The following is a 27,384-nucleotide window of genomic DNA, read 5'->3' on the forward strand; positions in this document are numbered from 1 at the left end:
ATAAATTTAGTATATCGCCCGAGGAGCTTAACGGGCGGTCACACTAAAATAACGGTAGTCGACACTCAGGTTATGCAGGCTACAAAGTATTTATTAATAACTAAAGAAGCAGTGGTGAATCAATATACAAAATATGCAATATATATATATATATACAGTCTGACCTGAATACTGGCTGGTGATGTTTAGATCAGACCGGAGTCGAGCGGTGCGCACACAAAGATGACCGGTGATAACCGTAGGCGAATTAAGGTGCACAAATAATGATAAAGAAGGCCGTATGGTATGCGTAGGCGCGTGATGGTAAATCTCGACTCCAGAGCATAACAATAGTATGCAACGCGAATGTCATCTCAGTGTGTCAGCGCTCCCTACCTAATTAGGTAATTAGTGATGTGTCAATAGGTTCGGGGCGCGAAGTAACGGTCGGGTGAAATGTGACCGTTACAGAACCTTTAGATTAATTAGGTTCCGAAGAGATATAATGACTGGTGCTATAACGTCAGTTATAGCAACCACAACTGACGTTATAGTACCTATTGTTTTTTTAATAAATATAAATTATAATATTAACATTTAGCTATGGTTTTTATACAACTTTATTTTATTTATATTGTATACATATATTAGTCAAGGGCAGTCAATATATTAAATACCTATATAACAAACTAGATTGCAAATAATAACCAATCAACTATCAAACATTTAAATGGTTTAAATTCAAAACTAGTTATCGACCAGTCAAGTTTGTCAGCAAATTAATATTAATTTAAAAAGTTAACCAAACATACACTTTACCATTTAAGTTTTTAAGTTGATAAAGAAAAACAAAATCTCTAGAAAAAAAAAATGAAAAAGATCAAAATTTTAGTATTATCTATTATTGTAAAAAAATATAAAGTAAAATGTCCCCAAAAAGAATTGTTACGTAATTGCAATTAGTTTAAGATAAATGCATCCTTGATCAATTTCTGCTTGGGTACTTGGGTTTATCCATGTAGGTATTCAATCAATGTAAAACATTTAAAAGTAACACGGCCTAACCTGAGTGTTCGGTAAATTAAATGAAATTATTATTAAAAGTTTAGATTATATAAACTAAATAAAATGTTTACTTAAGTCTTAACTTTAAACTTTCGGTTTCATTTGGTAGGTACCAACAATTTTTTTTAAAAATCGTTCACATTCCAACTCATTATTAGAGCGTTTGGAAATCGAACTTTGAATTCGAATTCCAATGCGCTTTCTAGGAAGACTTGTTCTAAAAAAGCAGTGATCGAAATCGTACCGCGAATACTTTACCTTTAGGTCATGTTTTTATGTAAAAACCGCGCGTAGCTCGTTTAAAATTGGCCATCTAGTTTATTATCAGGGCCGGCGTGAAGGTACTCAGGTGGTCGCCTAGGGCGCCATTCTTAGGGGGGCGCCGAAATTGCTTTTTAAAATTTTACACATTTTTTCTGTTGTATGAAAAAGGCACCAGTTGGCATTTTAGCCTGAGGCGTCATTTAGTCTTGCGCCGGCCCTGTTTATTATACAAGAGAGCTTCGACTACTTTTTACGTTTTGATTGGAAATTATGTAGGTTAAATGAAAACAATGTTGCTTAATAGATAATTTGTTTTGTGGTCATGGATAATACTTAAAATTCCAAAATAATTTGGATGGTGTGATAATAAGTTGTGTACCTCGAGTTCAGCTAGCTTCTCTCCGGGGAAAATGGGATCATCGTCTTCCTCATCGGTGGTGGCCTCGGCCGCGGACGCCGTCAGCCATTTGACGATGCGCTCGTACACGCAGGGACGGCGGCGTAACTTGGAGCGACCGGTATTGCTGACGGCCGTTTCACCGCTGCCTTGGGTGTCAGGCCGTTTGTTCTGGCGCGCTTTGGCCAGGAAGTCCATGGCGATGTCCAAATAAACGGTACAGTTGACGTTCCGGCATCGGCACCTCTGCAATGACGTCGGGTCATCGGACGACGAGCCAGTACCATCGAGGACGGCCGTGGCAGTTGCGTCAGCGTACCCGTGACGCGGTCGCACGTTGCGTTTTCGTCGTCCGCGTACGTCCCCGCCGGTACGACGGTCCAACACGTGCGTCTCGACAACCGTCTCCTCGTCGGTGTAGTACGGACGGAACCCGTCATCCCGGTAGAACATCCGTCCGACAGTCGACGCCGAATCGATTGCCGACAACGTGGTCGTCACAATAGCCGCCGGTTGCCGTTGGCTGGCAATCACGGTGGACACCTGCTCGGCAGTCAGACACCCGTGGTCGACCATGTAAAACTCGCCGCCGCCCGCGTCCTGCGTTTCGTCCGAATCGCTAGTGTACACCGGCATGGACATGTTGTGTAGCTCCATGAATATGTCCTTACTGTACACCGACGACGACTGTCGCTGTACCGCGGCCGTCGTCTCGACCGCCACGGACCGTAGGCGACCGCGGTCGTCCGGTTCGGCGGACGCCATTTGTCTACCGGTGCATTCTTTTCGTCTATCTTTGGTCGGTTTCATTAAATTCAGAATTTAAAGACAGCCGCGACGGTAACTTTTCGGTTGCAAAACAAATAAGAATCAGCCTCTGACAGTGCAGTTATTCGTTCGAGAACAACCCGGTTATTAAATGGTATACGTGTAAATAAGATATTATTATGTCGTTTATTTGAAATATTTGTCTGCTCTCGTGTTGTTCTTGTGCCACTCGCGTGTGTCCCTTCAGCCAGTCATGCACACGGCAATTTCCATTGTGGTACTCGAAAAAACAAATAACAATACATTATACTGATGCGCGTAACTAGGGCAAATTTAGTGTTTATAGTGTCTTTAATGGCATCGTATGTAATCTATCAGATGATAAGATGCATGTATAATATTAGTGTACAACTATGGAATAGAATAGTAGTTGCATAAAATATAGTTTTTATCGATACAGTATTAAGAGGGCGTCGCACCGGTGGTTTGATTTTCAGTGGTAAAAACATGTTTTCGCTAACTGAAAATAGCTCGCTTAATTTTGGTTTTAGAGTAAAAGCACCTATTATAAAATTAAAAGAGAACAATATTCCGGAGGGCAAGACGGTGCGTTTTAAAAAAAAAAAAATCATTTTTTGAAAAGTTACAGTAATTTTAAAATAGTCGTTATTTCTAAACTATGTATTGAGCATTATACTTGGAATAATGGAAAAAACACACCGTCTTGCTCTCCGGAATATTGTTCTCTTTTAATTTTATGATGGGTGCTTTTACTCTAAAACCGAACTTAACCGAGTTATTTTCTTAAAGATGTAGAGATGAAAAAACATTTTTAAATCGCTTTCAAGTATGCTGTGATAGTCCAAAAAATAAATTAACTACCAATTAGAGTCCTAGTTATTGAACTAATAATTACACATCACAGTTTAACCTCCAAGATTTTGTAAAAATTGCCCATACTTAACTCCTTAAAAATGGGCGGCGCGACGCCCTCTTAAGAAAAATAAGTTATTTTAACTCCCCCCCCCCCCAGTCATACATTAAGAAACTGAATTTTTATTCGTGGATAACCGTCATAATAAATTCGAAAATTATTTGTATTTTTAGAAGTACTTTTTTTTTTTTTTTATCTTTCTATTATAAAATCTCTATATTGTTTTACTATACGTTGTCATGCTCGATACATTATAATATATTATACCGGGTGATTTTTTTAACACCCTACACTAGTTTACTTTTAAAATAATTTCAATTTTGTAGTGTTTCTTTTTTGAAACATTTTTATTTATGCTATAGTATAATATTAGACAATATTTAAATTTTTATCTTTTTTAGTACTTGCTAGAGCTTTATCAACTTATAAAACTTAAATAGCAACATATATATTTAATTAGCTTTTTAAATTAAGAATAATTTACTAAAAAGTAAATTTGGCTGGTCGATAACCAGTTTTGAATAATTATTTTTTTAAAGTTATTTAAGTTTAAAATTTAGGAGGGGAGGTCGAGTGCGGTTGAGAAATGCATACAGACAAGAATAACTTTACTCTCCACCTTTATATATATTTTACACTGTACAAAACAATTTGTTTTTAATAACAGGCATAAAACATTGATTTCATTTGAATGTTGAATCAAATTTCGGTCTTAGATTTTGTGCAATTCAAGTTTATTGTGAAATCACAATTATGACTTTAGTGCTATCAAAATTTGTTTTAAGTAAAGATTTTCTGAAATCGTTTAAGCAATTACAATATACTATAGTACTCACAATATTCAAAAATGTTTACTTGATTTTTATACATTTTCCCCCTCAACCTTCACGACACATACGATATAAATTTTGAAAATTTAGATAGCAGTTTTTATTGCATATTACTGGAAAATTAGGTAACAATAAATAGCAAGAATATACAAATATTTGTTTTAATGTTTATAACTGTTAATTATATTTGAGCTAGTTTTGGTTTAAATTTAGGATTAAAACTGTGTTTTAAACAATATATGTAATAATAGACATCTTTTTAAGAACAGAACATCTTATGGATTATATTTTGTAATCGTATATAATAGGATTACTCGTAATTCGGGGTTAATTTAAAATGGGATTACAATTATTTTAGTAATCCAAAATATGGGATTACTGTTTTTTTTTGTATTCCAATAATCGAAAACGTTGTATTTAAATAAAAACATATTTTGGACTTAGAACTGAAAATCCCGAGTTGTAAAGGCAACCGGATCCCAATTGACTTCAAATCAGGTTATTAGTATCCGATTCTGGTTAAATCACGACTGCAATTTCTACTCGAGATATACTTAAATAATTTTTTTATTTCATACGAATCAGTCCAAATAAAAATGTATTTGCAATTATTAGTTGGATACACAAAAATGTAATTTAAGATAAAGTGTCTAGATAGTTTGTTCCATTATTGAATTATTTATACAAAAGAAAACATTGTAAAATCTCCTTTGATTAAGTAAGTTAAAGTCGTGTGTTGTATACCATTATTTTTAAGTTTGTGTTTTAAAACTTAAACTGCTCCAAATGGAATTTATTTATATAGTTTGGTAAGGATTTTATGAAACAGATCCTAATTTTAGTATAGAACGTATTAGAGTAGGTACAATTAGGTATACATATAACATTTTTAGGTATTTTGAGTTTAAAAATGTAGTACAACTTTAGAAAATTCTAATAATTTTAAACATAAGTTTTATTAAGTAATTTATTGTACTGCTAATGTTTTTACATTTACTTTATGAACCTACTGAATAGTATTATTTTTTATTTGCGGGGGTTTTCCGGCCTTTAAAACCATCCCGTACAACAAATTTCCCTCCATCTCTCTCTGTCTTCTGCTATATTCCCTCCAGTTTGCTCTTGGATCTATTGCTTTAACATCTCTCTTCACACTATCTACCCATCTCAAGCGAGGCCTGCCTAGCGGTCTTTTTATCGGATCTTCCTCAATTACTGCTTTTATCATTGCATTCTTTTTTTCTCTAGGCATGACCGGCTGAATATTATAATGACTTAAACTGTTTTATAAGAAAATAATGTTTAAAACTATGTTGTATTATTATTTATTATTGTATACATATATATTATTTTTATAAACATCTTATATTTTAATCAATATTTGATAATGAACTACTCTACTATAAAGAAATAAGTTTGAGAACAAGTCAAGTAGTAAACCAGGGACATGGAGAAATAGATTTAATTTTATTCCAAGAAGGTCAACGATGGAGTTTAACTTTGTGTGAACCTATTAAAAGAAAATATAAAGAAAGCAAAAAAAATTAACCGTTAAATTTTTTTTTTTATAGACTAGGAAAAACATATAGCATGATGCTAAAAAAGAGTAAAGACATTATAGGTAGTTCTGAGAAAAAACTCTTAATCATGTATGTAAATATATAGATGATACCTACATAAAGTGAAAACTAATGTTACCATAAATGCATATTAGTGCATTTAAAAAGACATTTTTAAAAAAAAATTACTCGTTTAAGGACACCAAAAAGTAATCAAAAAAAAATTAAATTTGTAATGAGAGTAGAATTTTATCTATAATGCTATACTGGATTTCTTTTATAATGGATGATCATAATGTAAAGAGCGGTGCACCTTGGTCTTTATTTATTTGGTGAAAAATAAAGTTAGTGTAAAAATGTAAATTAAAGTATTGGATAAAAATAATTTGGAAATAAGCAATAAACAGATATACTTGTTTTATGAGCCTTTAAAGTTTAAATTACCAATTATGGTTTTATGTTATAATAAAAAAAATTGTATAGACAATATTCACACATTTGTATCCAATCTCAGGTATCGTCTACCACTATATTAGTATTAAAGTGCACATTTTAAAACAAACCAACCCTTCGAATGGAACCTGTTACTTGTAAGAATTTATATTATGATCACGTTTATTAGCTACACAAAATGCTGTTTAACAATAATCATATAAGGTGAATATTTTTAATATTATTATTAATATGCTGTTTTATATAATTTAAAAACTAACACAAGTTTTATTTAATTCACATATGTATCAATAGTGTACCTATAAAAGGTTATAGACTTATCTTTTCTAATATAGTTACAATAAAATTATATTATAGGTAATTACCAACTACAATTTTTTAACACTCAATTTGATTATATGTTATAAATATCATCATCTGAAGTTGTCGAATTTGCGTTTAACATGAAAGATACAATAGAATAAAAATCTTTCGTGTATCTAAAAAAATTGTATTGTTTGTTAGGTAAAATCTAGTTAAAAATATAAACAAACTTTATATTTAACTGAAAAAAAAATTTTAATCTGAATATAATGCTTACAAATGCAGGGTTTGAAGATCAGGTACTATGATTTTTAAATCACCATACATTTTAATTTCTGAAAATACCAAAAACAAACGAAATAAAACAATTATTTTATTTAAATATTAAGGTTTAAGAAACATTAGAAAATAAACAATTACTAAGGATATTTTGTTTAATAGTTTAGATGGCATTAAGCCCAAATCAACTCACTACCTATACCCGATGGCGAAATCTCAAATATTTAAGCCTTTAAAAACCCAGTATCAGTATGAATCAATTTATAATCAATGATTAAAAAGTTCACTCAAACTTTAGGTCCATTCCCCCCTCCAACAGTTGACGATTTGCGAACATTTAATTTTGACTTGCTATAACTTCGACAAAAATGATAGGGCCGACTCGAAATTATCATAGAAAATGTATTAGATATCCGACAGTATAGCCTCAAACACAAACTTTGTTAAACCTTTACAACGCATTTTAATTGTTATAGACCAAGATGAAATAAAAATTAACCTATTTTTCAACTTAAAATTACGATGCTCTATAAATTAAATTCATTTTCAAGCACATAAATTGTATTAGGTACAATGCTTTTATCGATATTTTTATTTTTTTTTGGACACTGGACCTCCATTACTTATTCACTGGTTTAAACTGTTCTTGGTTTCGACTGTGGTGGTTTAAACTTACTATTCACGGATCCACATATTTATTTAAAAGTGATTTTATCACTTACAGAATAATTAAAAAATCACATCACATCATTGTAAATATAATACCTAATCATCTCTGCATCGAAGCTGAAATTTTTTTTAGATTTGTCCTACACCATTTTTTAAATAATATTACCTGAAAACTATGTTTGTACCATACAATTTTTTAAAACATTTAACAAGCATCCAATTGTTATCAAACGTGCATATCGGATAATTTTTCAGAGCCTTGTATCGATAGTATTCAAGAGTACAAATTAAAATAAAAAGCCAGGTTACAATTGGGAAAAAAATTTAGAATATCAAATGTAGTTTTTGTATAATTGGGAAATCAAACATGTTGTACTTAAAGGGCTTAGTCGAAAAATTAAAATGCAGGGAACCTTTCATTAATAACGAGGATGCTATAAAACGTTTTTAACAGGAAGCCAAAATTATAGTTTACCTATTTACTGTTTGGAAATGTTAGCACGGACAATTAGCTTTGGGGATATTTTTTGAAAATAATTGCCATCAGTAAGTACGATGACAATAAAACTTTCATCCTTAAAAGCCCGTGCGAAGACAACTAACTGCAAACCGGCGATTTCAGATTTCATCGAAAAATGTTTGGCTGAAAAATACCTACCTCCTACTGTAATAGAATCTGACTTGATTTCGAAAAATTAATCCCTGGAACCAGCCATTTTATATAAACTCTATTTCCTATTTCCCTTTTGTAAATACGAGTATAAACTACTTCTTTTCTATAACGTCTGCGTCGTTCCCGTGTTGTTATCGTCCAACTTTCCTACCGCTGTGCCATTTGATCAGTTAACCATGATAGTGTGCAAAGAAGCTATTTGGTATCCAACCACACTTTTATAAAAACTTTCATCACCGGCATTCAGTGTTGTTGCCTTATTATAATTAGGGCCAATTAATACCCGAGTTAGCAGCATGTTTTTCAACCCACTAAACAGGTATGTGCATTTTAAATCATCAGAGAGGCTATAGTTTTTAATATGATCATTGCTGGAATATTGGTATCCGGTTTCCAATAACCGTACTGATTGGCAAATGAACAGCACAGAAAAATAAACAATTTTGTTGAGGAGTGCTTCATATTTCTGTGTAAAATTCCATTACTCGGACAAAAAAAAATATTCTTTGCTTGATACTTTTTGAAGTAAAGAAATATTGCTACTGAAGAAACATGAATTTAATCGTATAATAATGTATTTGTTTTTCGATAATTTAGCGATTAGACTCTTTACAACAAACATTCATGTTGTTGTTGCGTTACTTTAAAGAAACCATTGTTTATTTTATATTTGTTCACACCCCATAATAAACGTTTAAAACCTGCTCCATGATATGCTCTATAAGTCGAAAAACTCAGCATGACGAAAATTTAAGTGATTCCTGAGCCAACCCTTTATAAACGTTCTGTAATCACACTTATGTAATATATATATATATATATATTTTTTTCACTTTTCTGTGTAAATTAAATTTTCTAACAACTAATAATATGTCGTGTCCGATTAGTGTTATTTAAACTTTACTTATTTTTTTCATACAAACCATACTCGTATCCACCCACCTAACTACTTAACTACCTACGAAACAGATGATTTCCTATCAACGCACTATCTGCGTGGTTTATTATCTTATTTAAATGACGTGGACATGATTCCTCAAAATAAAGACGCTACTGCTTTTGCTTATTTTATATTTGTTCAGAGACTTAGCACTATTATTTTTTTAACGTTTAATGTGTGGTGACGGATAAATAGAGTTTGATATTTTATTTAATTTTTTTTTATTTTTGAACTGATTATTACAAGGGGGCCATAATTTAATTTTAACAAAAACGAGTATATTATTGTTTTTTTTGTTGGTATTTTCTTTAAATTAAAAGAGACTCAGTCACGTCAAGAATAGTCTAAAACGATAATAAATAATAGAATAATATTAATATTTTAATGTGATTATTTATTGTAGTTCAATTAGCAGTTAGGCTGTCTACCCAAATATAATTAAGGCGTAAAATATTTACTATCGGCTTCGGTTATCTTTCGTGCTAAAAGATTAGGAAAAATAAATATAATATAAACAAAAAACATCTACAATAACAAATAAAAAAATAAACATGGGATAATATGATCTAATAGGTTAATTAGTTTAAAAATTATAGTTGCATAGTGGAATGTAGAAAGGAACGGAATAACGAGAAGTTCGTTTAATGACCTTGAAGTTAAATAAACTTAAGCGGAACGGTGACTTATGTTATTTGTATGCTTAGTTTTATTACCTTGTTAAATACCTCAATTTACATAATTATTATAATATTGGCTCTCAGGAAAAAAAATTTAATAACAGATAATAGTATAGTTACTACATTATATCAACGTTTATTTTATTTTCTAGGCAATGAAATAAATTATATAGTTTTAAATATTCAATTGTATAGTTCTAGTAACATACATTTTTTTTTTTAATTTATGATTTTGATTTTCCATAATACTAATTATAAATCAACGTAAACATTCAGATAAAACGCTATATGATCTTACACAATTTTAATACACATTTTTTTAATTTCCGTGTTTATAATAAATAAATTAATAATTATTTATATTTTTAAATTGTAACAATATTAATAATGAGATTATATAATTTTTACAGTAAAAATAAAAGAGACTACCAGATCACTAAGGAAGGTTCTTATAAAAAGCAAAAGACAGTTAAAGATTTATCTAGGTAGTTATAAATTATTTAGTTTGACTAAATTAAAACAAGACATTCTTAAAGATTATCTTAAAATGTTATATGATTATACATATTTAATAAACTAATATAATATAACTTTATCTATATCTTAAAATGTATGTTTAAAAGTTTAATTTATAATATTGCACCGGAAATTCTTTTTTTAAAATTATTAATCGGTAGGACTTTTCAAGCTCATTACTAGTTGCAAATCATTTGCTTTGATTGCACTTATTTGTAAGTTATAGACATTTAAAGTGCTCGCTCTAAATTATGACGTTTACTATGGACGTCCCACATCGCTCTTCGTAGTTAACAATAATAATAATGACCATTATTAATCTCATCTCATCATTTATGATGAGATATACCAAAAAAGTTATTTTTATGTAACTGCGGTTTGAGAGTTAACTTAAGTTATATACCTAATCCGAATTTTTTTTTACATTAAGAATTATATTCATTTATTTTATTCGTAAGGCCGTCATCAGCAGAAAAAGTAATAAAGATAAAAAAAAAAATGACTTGTTAAGTATATTTTGTTTCCAACCAAATGCAAATAAACAAAAAAATCCTCCCGATATTTCTTCGCAAAATGTCGACATTAACGGGTGTCTCATAGCCCTTCCATTTAAAAACACAAGCTATTACACGTTTCAGTAATTCTAAAGCTGGCTTGAAAAAAATACATATTTTAACTGTAAATAAAGGCATTCAGCCAGTGTGTGACATTGCACCCGAAGAGCGAAACTTGGTTCCTTCACTTAAGCTGGAATAGTATCGAGAAACAGTTGCGCCATCACCGACATCTCATTATAATCTGCACTAAGGTAGGTTGGATTTTCTTTTAAAACTTCTCACACCATATAATTATTTTTAATACTTTTTCATGCGTCAAATATGCCCTAAACTTTTCACCTACAAACTACGAAAAGTCGTTTAAATAATCTCAGACCATAAGACGTTAAATTGTAAGATTATATACATCATGTAAAGTTGGTGTAGTTGTGGAAATCATAATTTTATATTTTTTATAGTATTGTAAAATTAAATTCACATTTCACAGTATTTTCAAAAATATAATGTCGGTAGGATGTAAATATTATTTGCTCTGATATAAAGTTGCGCATTTGGCTAAACCTAAATATTTAAACTCATAACGAGGCAAACCATCATTATCGCTGATTAAATGGCAACAATTTACTATTATTTAACTTTCAAAATATTGTTTAATTATTTTAAGTATAATGAGAATTTAATTTTTTTAGTTTCTCTGTCTTGGTTTAGAAATTGTGGAAGTCACCCCATTGGAAAACTTTCTAACGAAACCCTAAAATTGTATTATACATTTTTATCACTAGATGCTTTATAACATTTTTGCAAAATTAAAAAAAATGTTTGTATAATTTTTATTTATTAAGCTTTAAAGCTTCAAAAATATTGAAATAATATTTATAGGAAAAATACTTGCAGGCCATCGCGTCACCCCAGGGCGAAATTTACAAATTTTATTAATCCTCTTCTTCAGAAATGTTCTCTCTCAGTTTAAACAGGTTTTTTTGACATTTTATGTCTTTACTTTGGCACACAACCGGAAAAATCGACAGTTACAAACAAACCTAACGGTCTTTATATATACTAATATCCTTATATCTTTATACATCCTTATATCCTCCCGTGGATATAAAATTGGTTGCAAGTTGTTGTAAAGGGATGGGGATGTTTTATTGTAATTTTTTACTCAGAGGTTTGACGAATGCTCTTACTTTTAAAAGCACTAGTTTGCAACCGCTCGTGGTTCTTTTAGTTTTAAAGTTTTATTTAAACAGTGAAAAAAGAGCCCAAAACGAGTAATTATCTGTGTTAATTAAACGAGAAAAATTAAGTGCTTTAAGGCACGGGTTTATGTCAAAACTTAATTGAAAAATGTTGGGAGGATTTTTTTAATAGATTTGCTATCGGTTAAAATGCTGAGACCTTTAAAATTATTTTTTAAGAACAGGGTGATTTTATTAATAATATATGTATATACACACATATATATATATATATATATATATATATGTAATGTAATAATATGTTGTGTGTGTTATAATATAGTTTCATATACTATATACGCTCTCAGAACCGAAGATATTTTAAATTTATAGTTTATCCGGCCTAATAATAGGCGAATAGTAATTTATATAATTCTAATATTATACAATCAAAAACAATATTTAATATTACATTAAAATGATTTTGGATTTCTTAATGGTCGTTTTAATGTGCTCCTATAAATTTAAGTATACATGTTAAAGAAATTATAATAATAATAATGATTTTACATTATGAGTATGTATATGTGTGTGTAAATAACATGAAAATTTAAATATCATAATATATTAGTTATAAGAGGTCAAGGACCTCAAATTTTACAAATCTTATTTATAGTTATTTAACACAAAGTCTCACTCGGTATCAACCACATGATGATGATAATTTTTAACCTAATCAACAAGGATCACTATATGCATGGTATGTATATTATTCACAACAACATAAAAGTCTAGTACTAATAATATACTGTACATAAATAAGCCTACTACTATAGAAAATGTATTTTCCAAGTGTTAAGAGAATAAGTGAAAAATATTTTTTTAAATAAATATTTAAAGAGGTTCATCATTACAATGATAAGTATAGGTAGAAGTAATATTTACAATTTAAATAGGCTGTAATAATAATAATAATAATTGTACTAATAATAATAATAATAATAATAATAATAATAATAATAATAATAATAATAATAGTAATAGTAGTAATAATAGTATTAATAGTAATAATAATAATAGTAATTATAATAATATTTTGTAATAGTAATGGTGAATAATGTAACTTTATACATTTAAAAATAGAAACGGCGAAATCCTTTTGAGTACATCAATAGTTAACATTAAATAACTATGAACTATGGTATTATTATTTAATATTACACCGATCACAGGTAAACTCTTCGTAGGTTAGACGGAAGCGTTATGACATAACACTGAGGACACAGTTTCTTGGAACCCTAAAATATAAACATAATAATAAGAACTCCTTAATTTTAGCAGTTTATTAAATAAGAACAATACAAAAATCAATAAAAATTATGATATTATGAAAATAACGAAATTCAGAATAAAACAAATTTTCAATACATAAGAGATAATACATATTGTACGCCATAACTCTTATTTTCAATAATTATTAGTTACCAATAACTATTTTCATTCACCCCTCCCCCTTAATTTTTTTTTAATTCCAATGAAGGGACCAGGAAGTAGTCTTTTTTCTATTCCTCTATTGATGTTTATAAAATTACATAAATATGTAATTAAATTTGGGTGAAACTATTTCAAGGCGAAAACACATTTTGGTATAATTGAAAAGTGGCGGACTTCGTTTTCGACTTCCCCTAGTTAGTGCTATGCTGTATTTTCATTATGAAATAGACTGTATTTTTGTAATTAAGAAAATATTTATCTACGTCATGGTATTTTAGACGTCATTATTTGTATTACATTTTTAATAATTATTGCTATCCAGTAGCTTGACAAAACTAATAGGATTAATACGCAAGTTTTGCGCTTTCGTTGATTTTCCACTTGCAGTGTTATCATCTACGCCATGCAAAATTATTAAAAATATAATATTTACTTATGGGGCATGAAGTCTAATATTTTAATTTCCCTTTTTTTTAGTTTTATAAGCCGTAATCAACATTTGTATTTTCTGTCAAGATTGAATATCTAAAAATAATCTTCATACTTATCCGTAAATTCACGTTTAAGTTTTTTCAGATAAAAAAACTTGAGGAAGCTACGGGACTATCTTAGGGAGCTAAGTATCAATTGTCGACTATATTTATAACAAAAAAAAACCCACGGCTTGTAACCGTTAACGTTGTAGACTTACCAAAATTTGTAGCCAACATACTTCGCAGTACACGTGCCAACACGAAGTTGAAACTACCGGGTCTTTAAAGTTACCCTGCAAAGCAAATGTCAACAAACTTAAATCATGGTCTTTAGTATCGAACATTTAGTAGAGTGCAATCATATAATTTTAGTCTACTCACCTTGCACAGTAAACAGGTAAACTTGTCACTGTTCTTGGATACCAATTCCAGCTCTCTGATTCTAGCTTTAAGCGCTTCGACTATTTGATTGTTGTTGTTGAACTGATATTTTTCCACGTCCATTTTAGGTTTGGTCTGTTGACTACCGTCTTCGGGTGACAGCTCTTTTTTGATCGATACGTCAAGCGGCCCAGATGTATTTTCACAAAATTCTGCCGTCATTTCCATTGCGTTGGAATCGTTTTGTCTGGAATAAGTCGATTTCATAATCAATAATACGGGGACAATTAATAAACATACAATTAGCAAAGTTATAATAGGTAGTATAACGTTGTTTCGATTCGATAACATGTACAAATAAACTATATCAGGTATTATATCAAGATATGTTAGCTTAGAACTGTGCCTGATATATAAATATAATTGAATATTATAAAATATAATTTAATAAATTTTAAATTAAAATTTAAAATGGTTATTTATAAAAAAAATGTTTTGAAGAAAATCGCCGATTATATTCATCAAACATTTATACTCATTTAAAAATATTTCCTTGTGGCTAGTGTCTATTAGTGCAGGATAAACTTTCAGAATAATTTTTAACGGAATCGAACTTGTAACTTTAATGACTGCTGTACTTTTTGGATTTTATATTATTCAAGAAGAAATATTTGGTATAGGTCAATATTATTATGTGAGTTATAATAACATAAAAATCAAATTTCGAGCTCGGCTTACTCGGGTGTAAGTTGGCTCTCCGAAGTAGGAGGTGGAATTATATCTTGTTCAGCGTACTGGTTTGGGCCATACTTGTATATTTCGTCTTCACCGTTGTCGTCAACCACAAGCACAGCGTCCTCGTCATCTGCGGTTGATTGTCTCGGATTACAATTGACAATGGGCACGCCTGCTTATGTGAAATACTTAAATTAGTTAAGTACAATAAAAAATATAGCTGCATAAATATTTTCGTTCAATTTTAATGAACGGTAAAAACCAGTCAAGTTAGATCAGATTTTTAGCTGCTTTAAACTTCAATATGATAGTTGAATTTGGATTTCATCGTACAGTGTTTCGTAAATTCATACCACATATTAAATAACTTCTTATTTTATTAATCGGGTATTTATAGATAAATTTAAATTTGTTTAATTTTTCACCTTTATAAACCATAGCGGAATTAAAAGAAGTTGTACATGGAAAATATAATATAATTGAGTGACGACTCATAAGTATAAGTCATAAATTTGTGTTATAAGGTGAGGTTAGGTTAAGATTGTCTAAGGAAGAAATACCAAGATAATTGTGTTAGTCCTTCCTTTGACGGAGAAAACAATATAATAAATAATTAAAAATGTTTCCATTCTTAGAATAAAATATTACAAACATAGCACATTGCATGTAAATGTTTGTACATTCAAAATAGTACCAATAAACATAATATTTCCGGATCTATTTAATCATACCCGTTAAGCTACACATAATGGATTTATATATATATATATATATATATATATATATATATATATATATGTAAATATATAGTCTTAAATTGTATTATATATAATTTAATCATGATGTTTGCGATCACTGATAGCAGCCATACCTCTGTTGTATCCATGTACCAGCATGGAAGGCTGCCGCATTCTGTTTGTCCAGCCATACACGTCGTACATTTCACTGTCTCCTTCCACGTCCACATTCTCATCTTCGTTGGACGCCGGATGGCCCTGTAGTAAAAAAAAAAGACTAAAATATTACAATGATAATAATATACAAATTACAATACGATAATATACGGAGATTAAACATTAGCTCTAGTCGTCCTTAGTCTAGCATGCGATTGTCATAAAGATAATGGTAATTTCGGAATTCCATCTATTATTCAAAAACAAACATAAACTTCGTCCGAGAATTAATAAGGTTGATTACAGGTAGTCGTTAATTTTACCTAATCAAAATAATTAGTGTATTTTATTTTCATACAGCACATTAAAATATTTAAAACATTATGAGCATAGTGTTAATCAGTGCTAAAAAAATGCCAGTAAAAATTTAATTATTTCCAGATTAGTATGAGCAGATTTGTGATTAACTAAATTAGCTACTGAAAATATTATTACCTTGCATTTCAGGCAAATTACTCAATTTTCGCAAAATATTAAATTCATTTTAAAGCAATAAGAGCTGATATTAATATTAAGAACTTTTACTGTGCTAATTGCATATAAGTTTTATTACTATAAAAAACAATTGTTAACAAATATGTATAGTGTAGGTACTAAGTATACCTTGTTCCTCAGGCACATTTCCACGTGCAGGTTTATCTGCTCTTGTGTACCAGGCATAGGATCGTTACACACGGGACAACATACGTCATCCGGCTTCCGCTTGCGGTTCTTTATTCTCAATCTGTTGTGACGGTTAGCTTTTACCTTTTGGTAAGTCTAGATAAAATAAGATACATAATATTAGTCCGTTAAGAAAGTTCGTTTTTCTGGATAACACATCAATATATTGAGACATTTGGACATAACTGTTTGAACAGTCGTAGAATTATAAAAGAAAATGAAAAAAGTGCATAATGTTTATTCTTCGGGTTTTTAACTTATTCAAACCGCAAAAATACTTTGAATTCTATATTAATCTTTATCCATTCCAATTTGTCTCTTCAACATTGTCGTTATAACATAATCAGATTCCAGTACCATGATATCAAATCATTATTGTTACCCATATTTCCTTAAAAATGTATTATCACACTTCTTTTCGATTTCTTAATACAATTATAAACTTATTCGCTTTGACCTAGTATACTATTATTGTTTAATAGTTTGAATTGCTTACTTGTAAAACTACGTAAGTCTTACACGTTTATTATTAATGTTAATTAGTTTTTGAACTATAAAAATTTGTTGAACTAAGCGAAAGCTAATAAATAAACTAACAAATAGGGTTAATTTATTTTATTAGTGCGTGTAACATAGTTGAAAGATTTGCTTAAAAACTAATCGGGCTTTCGAGGAAAATAACTCAACGAGACCTCGACAAGCTTTATTATGTTCAAAGTCGTGTATATCAAAGTCCACAGCGGCTGGGCTTCAAAAATGTTAGTGATTAATAGAAAAATAAGAATGATTTTCAATATCTCACTCTTAAACAGAGACCAGTTGAGTAGAGTAAATTTAACTCCTCGGCCGGCATAATGTTATGGGTCTGTGCCAACAAAATATTGAAATGTTGGTGGTAGTAAAAATTAATCGAATCCTTCGTTCGGGTGATGACAATAATATTTATGTGCATGTACTATATTATTAATATTAACAATAATTTATGCTGCCTGTTAGACCTAGTAAGGTAGCCATATGAAGTGACACAATGATGTTTATGGACGCGAAACAATAGAAACCAATTAGACGAATATTGTAACTTTTTGTTTTTTGGACGGTCGAAAAATCATTTGAAAATCACCGCCTCGCAATATTGTTTTGCAAGTGATTTTTTAACCTTTTTCCAGAACGCATAAAATTGAACGCGTTATTCTGTCTGTAGATCATCTATGCACGACAACCGACTGACCTCGTCCATGCTCGTTTTAACTACAATAATAACAACTGGACCCATCCGCTACCGTAGCAGATCACGATCACGCTTACAGTATCGTCATCGTTGACACAACCGTTGGAGTCCTCCAAAACCAAAACTCATAATGCTCCCCCCCCCATTGGTAAAGAACAAAACCCATTTACAAGAAATGTGCATAAAAAGTATTTTAAAATTGGTTAAACGACGTGTGATGTTATCTATTTTTGACGCATAATTATTGTGTACTAATATGTTGGTGATCAAAAATAAATTATGTGTAAAACATCAACAACTATATTATAATATGTATTCCTCTAATGCTCTACAATGATGTTTACGGTACACATTTGCTAAATCAAAATTATTTTTCTCATATTATTATAGTGACTGAGAGCAGTGATTTTTTCCTAAATATTATATTTTATATTACTATTATTATCGAGTTCGGTAATGTACTCACTTCCCATCGACCGTGCAACGAAGCTTCTCGGCCAGGCGACAACGACGTCCCTCCTCCGCCACCTTCCCTGGTCTGATCCTTAAAGTCCTTGTCGCTGCCGGTTCTTCTGTGTCTGCGGTTGGTCGAAGCCTTATACAACCGTTCTAGCTCGTAGAGGAAATGTGATTCCAGGTCTTGGGGTCTCAGCGAGACGCTGCACACCGGACAGCAAGGTTGTTGCTGCTGCTGCTGTTGTTGCTGCAAAGAGGACTGTTGAGCTTGCTGCTGCTGCGATTGGTGCTGGAGTTGTTGGGGTTTTACCGTCACGGTTGGTGGCACGGTGGCTTTTTTCCCTGCGGAACCGAAAATATCGTTAAAATCGAAAAACGGACCGACCATGGGCGGCAAAGAGCGCGACGACGGTTGCGGTAGGCCCGCCGCTGCAGCCGCCACCGTTGACGGGGTCGACAAGAATTGTTGTCGGTTATGGAAGTCGGTCATAGTCGTCGGATACGGAATCGGGTATACTTAGGTGTTAATATAATATGAGTATTAGGATAGGTGATACGAGACACGACGGACGACCACGGTGGATCAGGGACGGCGACCGTGGGCTGACTGACTGACGGACTACAACACAAACACACTAGCACGCGGGGTCACCCTCCGGTATAAATGCAAACCGCTTCTCTATACACGGGGTGAAGTCACCCGGGCGGATATCGTCCTCCTAAATGCCTTGTATACGGGGTGAACGTGACGACGGCCGCTTAATGCTACAACTATACAATGAACGGCAATCGTCAGACACCACAAAACAACACTTTCGAAGGGTCGACAAGTCTGTGTAGAGCCCGTGGCCAAATTAGGGGAGGCTAAGGTAATTTCACCACTGGTCAGATCATCATCTTATGAAGTTCAACTTATTGTCTATTTGTTTAAAATAAAAATCATATAACAAACATGTTATACAACCTCTGCGTGTTCTGTGTAAAATTTAACCTTAATACTACTCAATACCTCGTTTTCTTAAATCAATGATGTATTGGAAGCGAACGTCACACATCTTTCCTTTGACGAAATTACGCTCGTGTCAATAATATTTATCTATTTATAGACAACGTATAAGTATCGATATTATATTTTCCCTGTGCGACGCGGCGTTGTCGAGCGACATTTTCACAAATCTAAAACTGAATTATTGTTGGTATGAAGGCGAGTTTGCGCATCACCCTGTATAGAGATCAGTCTTCGCTGCTCGACAATGGACATACTAACAAAACGCGCGTACGATCCCTACACAATATCATAATAATATACACACAGACACATATACACCCCGTTATATATAGGTGTATAACGTGTGCCCATAATACTAGGTCGGGATCGGATTCCGGAATGACAATAACGTTTTTTGTGCGAGTAAGTCACCGGGCGGAATTTGATTATTTCCTTCTACTTCTTTTTTTGCCAGCCTATTATTGTAACAACACAGTGCTGTTTTGTTGGAACCGTAGTGCGAATACCATATTGTATACACGCATAGCTCACAAGAATGACAATGGGTAGGTGCGGGATGAGAACGAAAGAATGAGAGAAAAAATATAGGTGTCATACTACCCTGTATTGTACACACAAATATGTGCAATACATACAGAATGATATAACGGGTAATACAGTCACCTAAATTCCTACGATTTAACTAGTCGTTATGAAATCGAAGATATAATTGTTAGTCGATCGAGTCAACTGGAAATTGGAATGTAATTTCTGTTAAAGTAGACGATTATTTTTTTAATCTCTTAGGTGTACATTATTACGTGTTTGAATAACTTTTTATTCGCATGACTAAGTCCTGGCTGTTTTAATGTTATATAAATATGTATACTATAAAACGGATATTTTTCGGGTATTAAGAATTACAATAGTTGATAGGTCAAAGTATTTAGTAGACGACAGATTTTACGATAAAACAATGTAATACTAGACAGACTTTAGTCTGTTTAAGAGGTTTCACGGTTGAGTTCAGAAGTTAATACTGCAAAATTTGTCTAGATCTAAATGAGTGGTAAAATACTCTGTATACCTGTAGTCTACAGGTATACAGAGCTGTAGACACTTGGGAGGCCAGGCCGGATATTTCGACGTAGCCAGTGTGACGCCATTGGCTGCGACCGCCAGGTGCAGGTTATGGGTCAGGTTATGCGGGTGGCCGCTAGACATTGACCCGCAGCGGGAGACCCACGCGACTCGGATCGACCTTGTCTAAATTGTCGTTAAAGTCGTTGGAGCGCGGACTGACTTCACAGGTTCTGGACCGATGTATAATAAAATAACTTCATTTTGTTGAAGCTAGAACCTACATAAGTCCATTATATACTAAAATACATTTAAAAAAATCACAAGCCAGGCTAGACGTCCGCTTGACAACCACAAACCTATTATCTTATGACAGCCACAACATGCAGGATCATTATGCATTTTAATTGTATGGTAAAAAGAGCACCGAAATTATTTTGACTTAGTTATTATAAGACTAAAAAGAGTGGAAATCTTAAAAATTAGTGTGACTTCTCATACGAGACGTTTCTGAGGTGACCAGGTTGGTCCGACGGGGTTAGTTTTGCGACTAAGTTAAAATTAAACGAGACACTACCCATAAAAGTTTCAGGAAATAATCAATAAGTTTTTAATTGAAACTCTTCCCCTAAAAACGTGTAGAGGAAGGTCTAAGGAAATATGACCCAAAAAACAAATTAAGAAATGTATACGCTCGTATTACTTACAATCAGTTATAAGTATAACCCGCCCAGTTCGTCTTGAGCTCGAGCGACCATTAAGTGTTAAAATTATTGGGGAGTAAGTAAACCCATCAGCACAGAAATGTTGCCAACCTTATTTTCTTTTAAAAGTAAATTTTTTATTTATTATTTAAGTTTATAAAATACTACAAATATGAACACAACCCCTATTTTGGTTAACCTACAAATTTGCTTATTTTACGAATAAGATTTATATCATGAGATCAACAATTATGTATTATATATTATTATGTATAACTGTTAGCATATCGACAACACTGTTATCCAATACAGTGATTTTTAAACCCTGACTTGTTATACCGTGTTAGACCGGGCTCAACATGAATTGGACGGGTTGTTATAGTATGAGACGGGTTTTTAAACATGTCTGATGACCATTAGTGTGGTCGACCATAAATAATTGAAAAGTTGACAAGTTAGGTTAGATAATATACCTGTTGGCTTGGATACTACAAATTATTTGGACAGTAAAATTTAGTTATGGTGTTAAACACTGAAAATAATAACACGACATGGAAAATGGAAATTTCAATTACAGCCGGTAAACCAAAAACTTTCCTAATGGAATAGTGCGAATATCTATTTATTTGTATGTGCTCGCTTCTATTAGATTATATTATTAAAGAGGATATACATACCGTGTATGAACATAGTATAACAATGTAAATCAAAATTTATTAGTGCCAATAGTTTTAACATATTATTCACTCCAAAGCAATTTTTATCTGAAATTCAAATTAGCTTAAAAATAATTTTGTTGTTTTTACATTTTGCATTTTCCCAGTTATTGCGGAAAATACTTGTTAAAAAATGTCACGTTATATTGCCTTACTCGAAGGAATTTGTTAATATGAATAACTGACGTATTTGTGTTGCTGAAAATTCTCACCCTTTTCACGGGTCGCTATATGAAAGCCGTATCATACCTACATAATAATATTAATATATATCGTTTACATTGTCTGTATACCATATAAACCGAGATACGTACACAAATGAAAAGGTGTTTTGGTAGTGACGGTCTGACGAAGGGTCGCCGCCGTCAGTTTGCCAATAACAACGTGCGTTGGAACCTTTTTGTCAATTTTGTCGGCCGGTAGGGTGTTATTTTTTTCTGCCATGTTCACCAATTCTTGACTTTGCACAATTTGATTATTGTGTTCGACAAAGCGCTATTTATCACTGATTTAAAAAAGGCATCGTTTCTATGTATGTATTTTTGTTACCCCCTGAATCGTTTTATTTGTCAAAAAGAAGAAATGTTTAAAATTTCTGCCTTCTAGGACAACTCTAAGTTGTTCCTATAGACTATAGAGGCATATGGTCCCCACTTGATTAACACATAAAAATAAATTACATACAAATACTATTTAATATTAAATAAAAATAAATTTTCTTATTAAAACCGTCATAACTTAAATAAATATATTATAAATTTAAAAAATAATTTTGATAGCTGACATTTGTACCTTTAAAATAATTAAATACATTTTTAGTTTTTTGTACGTTTTTTAAATGAGGAAAATATGGCTCTATAGGAACCACTTAAGAGTTGTTCTAGAAGGCTAACATTTTCAACATTTTTTTCTTTTCGACAAATAAAATCGATTTAGGGGGTTGTAAAATTGTATTTTTTAATTTGGGGCAAAATACATTTATAGTCGGAAAAACTTAATAGTTACGCTAAAACGAAATGTTTAGTCAAACCAACCTTACATTTTATTGTGTCCCTATTTTACATGTATATTCTTTTCATATGTCCGTTTCAAAAATAGACTTATTCGAATTTTAAACAAAACACAGTTTTGTACATGACATTTCATTTCATTTAACGAAAGAAACTTTAGTAGGTGCTGTTTTACAGCATTACACATGTTCAAATTTGTATTTTTTTGGTAAACTTAATACAACATTATTAATTAAAAAATCTATCAACAAACGTTTTTTTTAGAGCAAAGCTACAAACTTAAAATTATTTTATAGTAACACAAATTAAACGTACATTTTTTGAATTCTACGTTTTTATTAGGCTGGCTTAACAGCTTTTTTTTTTCTAGGATATTTATAGTTTAAGCTGCAGGTGCTGTTATTTAGGTCTGTTAAGTCTGGTGTTTTTTTTTTATCTGTATATAAAGACGCAGTGAAAGTTAAATTATATTCTATTAAATCATATTTGAGTGTCGACGCGATAGCTAAGAAGGTATTGGTTTTACAATTATGGGTTTTTTTTGTGTCTAAAGATACGATAACAGTTTTTCCTGTGGACCGAATTGTTTAAACTAGTCTAAAGATGTATTGATTTTTTTTAAAAATAAGTTCCTAACAATAAATTTTTTTTTTACTTGCTAATAGGAAAAATAGTTGTATTTTCGACAAATACGGTTTCCTATACGAAACCTCTTAATTAATGCATGTTAGACGTCATTTTTTCATTGCATATATATTGAACCCTTTAGCGGTAGACAGCCTTATTGTGTCGCCATTGTGGTAGTAGCAGAAAATCGTCTCATATTCTCTTTCTTTTTATCATTACAGTATAAACAGTATTTGGCATGCATAGCCTTTTTTCCGCAACGATACAAAATCTTGTTTGGATATGTATAATAATAATAACAATAATAATAGTAGTAATAGTATGTAAACTGGTGGCAAATGACAGTGGCTAAACGAGGTTGATTCGGGAGAGGGTGAGTGCAGGGTGGCGAAAATAAAATCCCCGGCGCATTTCAATTTATTCGCCGATGGCGTATCGGCCGTTAAACTTACCGAAACTATTATGTAAGGGATTTGCACGTCACCGCAACAACACCCCTCCCCCCCCCCCCACCAACTCAAAAAACAAATTCGCTCACGTATTGTATGCGCCAGTTTGAGCTTATCCCCGGGGATTTTGGGCTGTCTAGAGAGAAAAAGAAAAGGCCTAAACTCGTGTATGACGGTCCTTCGGAGGGTGTGTGGACGTGTAAACTGCGCCGTCGACTTTTCTAATAATATATTATAACAAAAACTACACGATGGGCTAAGAGTGATGCATAAAGGACGATCTGACCGGTCTACGGTGGAGATGTTCTGGCCGGGCGAGGAGATGAAGTTTGGTTGAGCTCCACCTGTGTACCGGCGCGCGCGGTTCCTAGAAAGAGGGGCAAGTCAAATCCCACCTCTCCTGGCCATCCGTGCCACCAATGTGGCTTTTGTTTTACTCGGCCGTTGACGCCCTACGGCTGGCGCTTGCTCCGACACTAACGGCAACCCCGTTAACACAATGCATGTGCTCTGTACCCGAGCAGAGAACGACACCGGAAGTGAAATAGAATTTTTTACACAAACATCCTTTTTGATTGTTAACAATTCATTTATATGGTTTCAAATTTGTTGTAAAACAAAAATTGGCTACTGTTGTAAAATCAATAGTTGTAGTAACCACTTATATACACAGTTCATTATTTACATTTAAATGTCCCATATAAATCTATACACTAAAACTTGTCGTTCGATTAATTCACAAATGGCAATGTGCAACCTAACATGTTCTTCTAAAAAAAAAATGTAATAGAGAAGTTCAAACTTACACTATTCTCCTTTCCTTCCTACTCGAATACTTTTGATTGTTGAAATTCTCATAAATTAATCTGATCAATGTTATATAAAATATTAAAACAAGTTTATTAAACTCTCAACTTAAAGTCACTTTTGGGGCGCTTTTTTAAGAGATAGTTGTAATGTATGTCCAGTAACTACTATTCAGAGAATGCCAATTTTTTTACAATATAATAAATAATGTATTTGTTCACAAGTAACCTGAAACCTAACATAACTTTATTTGTCGGATAATATTTTATTTGAAACTCTATAGGTAAAATATAATTAGTATTTATTATTTGCAAACAGAATAGGTATTTTTTTAGTTTATGTGAAATTGAATTAAATAAATTCCATAAATAAAATATAAAGGTTTTTGTTTATATTAAATAAAATAATTATCTTAAATCATTTTTTTCTTTATGTATTATAATATTATACACAGATGTAAATTTGTGTATAAAAAATTCTACAAAAGTCCAATAAGTAACGCGTAGTTTTGAATGAAAGTTGAATAAAAAATTAATTTGTGTTGAATAACCGAATAAAAGGTAATTGGTTACCGTTCTCTCTATAAAAAAAAATTGTTCATATAATATGCATACAAGGTATTGTTATAAAATTGTCATAAAATGGTACATAGTGTATATAAAAATACAATTGTTGAATGGCGAGTGCCTAATACTTTTTTTTGTGCGTAAAAATTCAAATTTTTGGTCGATAGGGGTTCGATGGGCTTGAGCTGTCGGGTAAGATGTGAGCAACCGTAACGATAACATATATTATTAATTAGTTGGCCGTTTTGATTGCACTCGAGCCTTTTCTGGCGCTGGAGGGGAGAAATAAAAAAATTGATGTTATCCCGCACGTACCACGAAGTCAAGCATCGTGTTCAAGTTTCGACAGCTGCTTGCGGTTAATGTGGATTTAAACCGACGGCGCTGAGTTTTAATGCGTGTCGTTTTGTGTATACGACATGTTTTCTGCGTGTATGTGTTTGTGTATGTGTATAGCATCCTCTATAAATGGGCCGAGGACTCATATACAGCGCCGTCACAGATGTTGTCTCCTCCGGAAGAACGAGCACATTCGCACGACGAATGACATCATTAAAATGCTGAACGAAAATATTGCAACAGTCGCGGGTGCAATTAGCCCAAAGGGTTTTGTACCAACGGCTCTTCCTCCACCCTCTACACCTCTGTTTGTCAGTAAAAGGGTAACGCGTTCATCCAAAAGACACGCACCCACACTCACAGATCACATATCTACATACATATAGCATTACGTGATCGTTGTTTAAATTTATTGTATAATTATTGTCGTTTTAGAATACGCCATCGGTTCTATAAGGGTATCAGATACGTTGTGCATTTATACCCGGGTTGCGTGCACAAGGTATGAGCAATTTCTCAAAAGTTTCACCTACCCAGTACAAAATATATTATGCAGGAATACGAGAGGATTACGCTCATGCGAATTATAAATAATAATAGAGTTTAACGTGACTTTTGTAAAATGTTATAGTCTAAGTTTACATAATTCTATGTACAAACAAGTTTCCCACCATTATTAGTATTTCCTGATTTCTTTCCATGTATTGTTACACTTTCTCGGTACATTCTTTACTCGGGGAGTTATCATTCATAAACAAAAAAAGGAAATGAACATCATCAAAAATAAATAACTTAAAAAGTATGGCCATATTACAGAAGTATACTGTATATGCTTTATGTTAGTCGTTTTCCAACCATGTTTGGTCTTATTGCCCGCACTAGCCACTTCGGAAGTCTGATACCTAATGACCTATGCGGCGTTCTAACACGACAGCCGGGCACGCTGATATAGTAATTTCAACGTGGACATAAATTTGTTCACGAACACGCTTATATATTATATTGTTATAATAATATCATACTAGTATACCTAACAGACAGATAACATTACACGTTGTACCCGTAAGGCACACACTCCCCGTTGGGTGAGTTATTAACACGTTTGCTGTGTGCACACTTTCTGAACATTGTATACATTATCGTATTAAAATATAATATATTATCGTGACTAAAGTATAATTATTAATCCTATAAAATATCACCAGTCTGTAAGTCGTTTGACAAATGGTCAATTTTCGCGTACAAATCGGCTGATTTTGATAATATGCATTTTGACGGTAACCCACATTGTTTTTTTAAATGATAGCTTTATAATGAAATAAATCACAATACACTAGCACAGTATCAATGATTAAACATACATGGTGCTTTTGTAGTAGTGCTTTTTTGTATACATCATGATTAGCTTAAATGTGACTAGTTTCACGTTATGTTACTCTATGCCATATGGACTATCGGAAAATTTCTATCAAATATGTAATTATTATTACAGCTGAAAATGTATAACCATATTCACAACGGTGAAGGCGTAGACCAGACAATGCTGATTTTTTACCGTGCTTAATATTCTAATACTGCCCTGAAATTAGAATAAGAATAATTTTACTACGAATCAGTTAATTGTGTTTAAATTAATATATTGACTCCGTTACTGCATTAGTTTGTTTTGTGTTT

The 27,384-nt window shown here is 32.0% G+C and overlaps 1 protein-coding gene across 4 annotated transcripts in view; it reads right to left on the reverse strand.

Annotated features, from left to right (window-relative positions):
* Positions 1-13,093: 13,093 nt before the first annotated feature.
* The window catches only part of LOC126844449 (E3 ubiquitin-protein ligase Rnf220-like), a 92,427-nt gene continuing 78,136 nt past the window's right edge, over positions 13,094-27,384 (reverse strand). Inside the window, exons 4-10 of one of the 4 annotated variants that reach the window (XM_050582656.1) lie at positions 18,435-18,766; positions 16,681-16,836; positions 15,996-16,119; positions 15,200-15,296; positions 14,390-14,636; positions 14,227-14,301; positions 13,094-13,339 (exon numbers count right to left, since the gene is read on the reverse strand). In XM_050582656.1, the coding sequence (XP_050438613.1) occupies positions 13,268-13,339; positions 14,227-14,301; positions 14,390-14,636; positions 15,200-15,296; positions 15,996-16,119; positions 16,681-16,836; positions 18,435-18,766 (1,103 nt within the window). In that variant the 3' untranslated portion in view covers positions 13,094-13,267. Of the gene's footprint in view, positions 13,340-14,226; positions 14,302-14,389; positions 14,637-15,127; positions 15,300-15,995; positions 16,120-16,680; positions 16,837-18,434; positions 18,767-27,384 lie in introns of all 4 variants that reach the window. The other 3 variants (XM_050582654.1, XM_050582655.1, XM_050582653.1) reach the window with 3 other exon arrangements.

This window comes from Adelges cooleyi, unplaced genomic scaffold (genome assembly GCF_023614345.1).
Source record: "Adelges cooleyi isolate 19-005CV unplaced genomic scaffold, UGA_ACOO_1.1 ACOO_flye_CR_arks_rails_tigmint_CR_PRNA_651, whole genome shotgun sequence".
Classification (NCBI taxonomy): domain Eukaryota; kingdom Metazoa; phylum Arthropoda; class Insecta; order Hemiptera; family Adelgidae; genus Adelges; species Adelges cooleyi.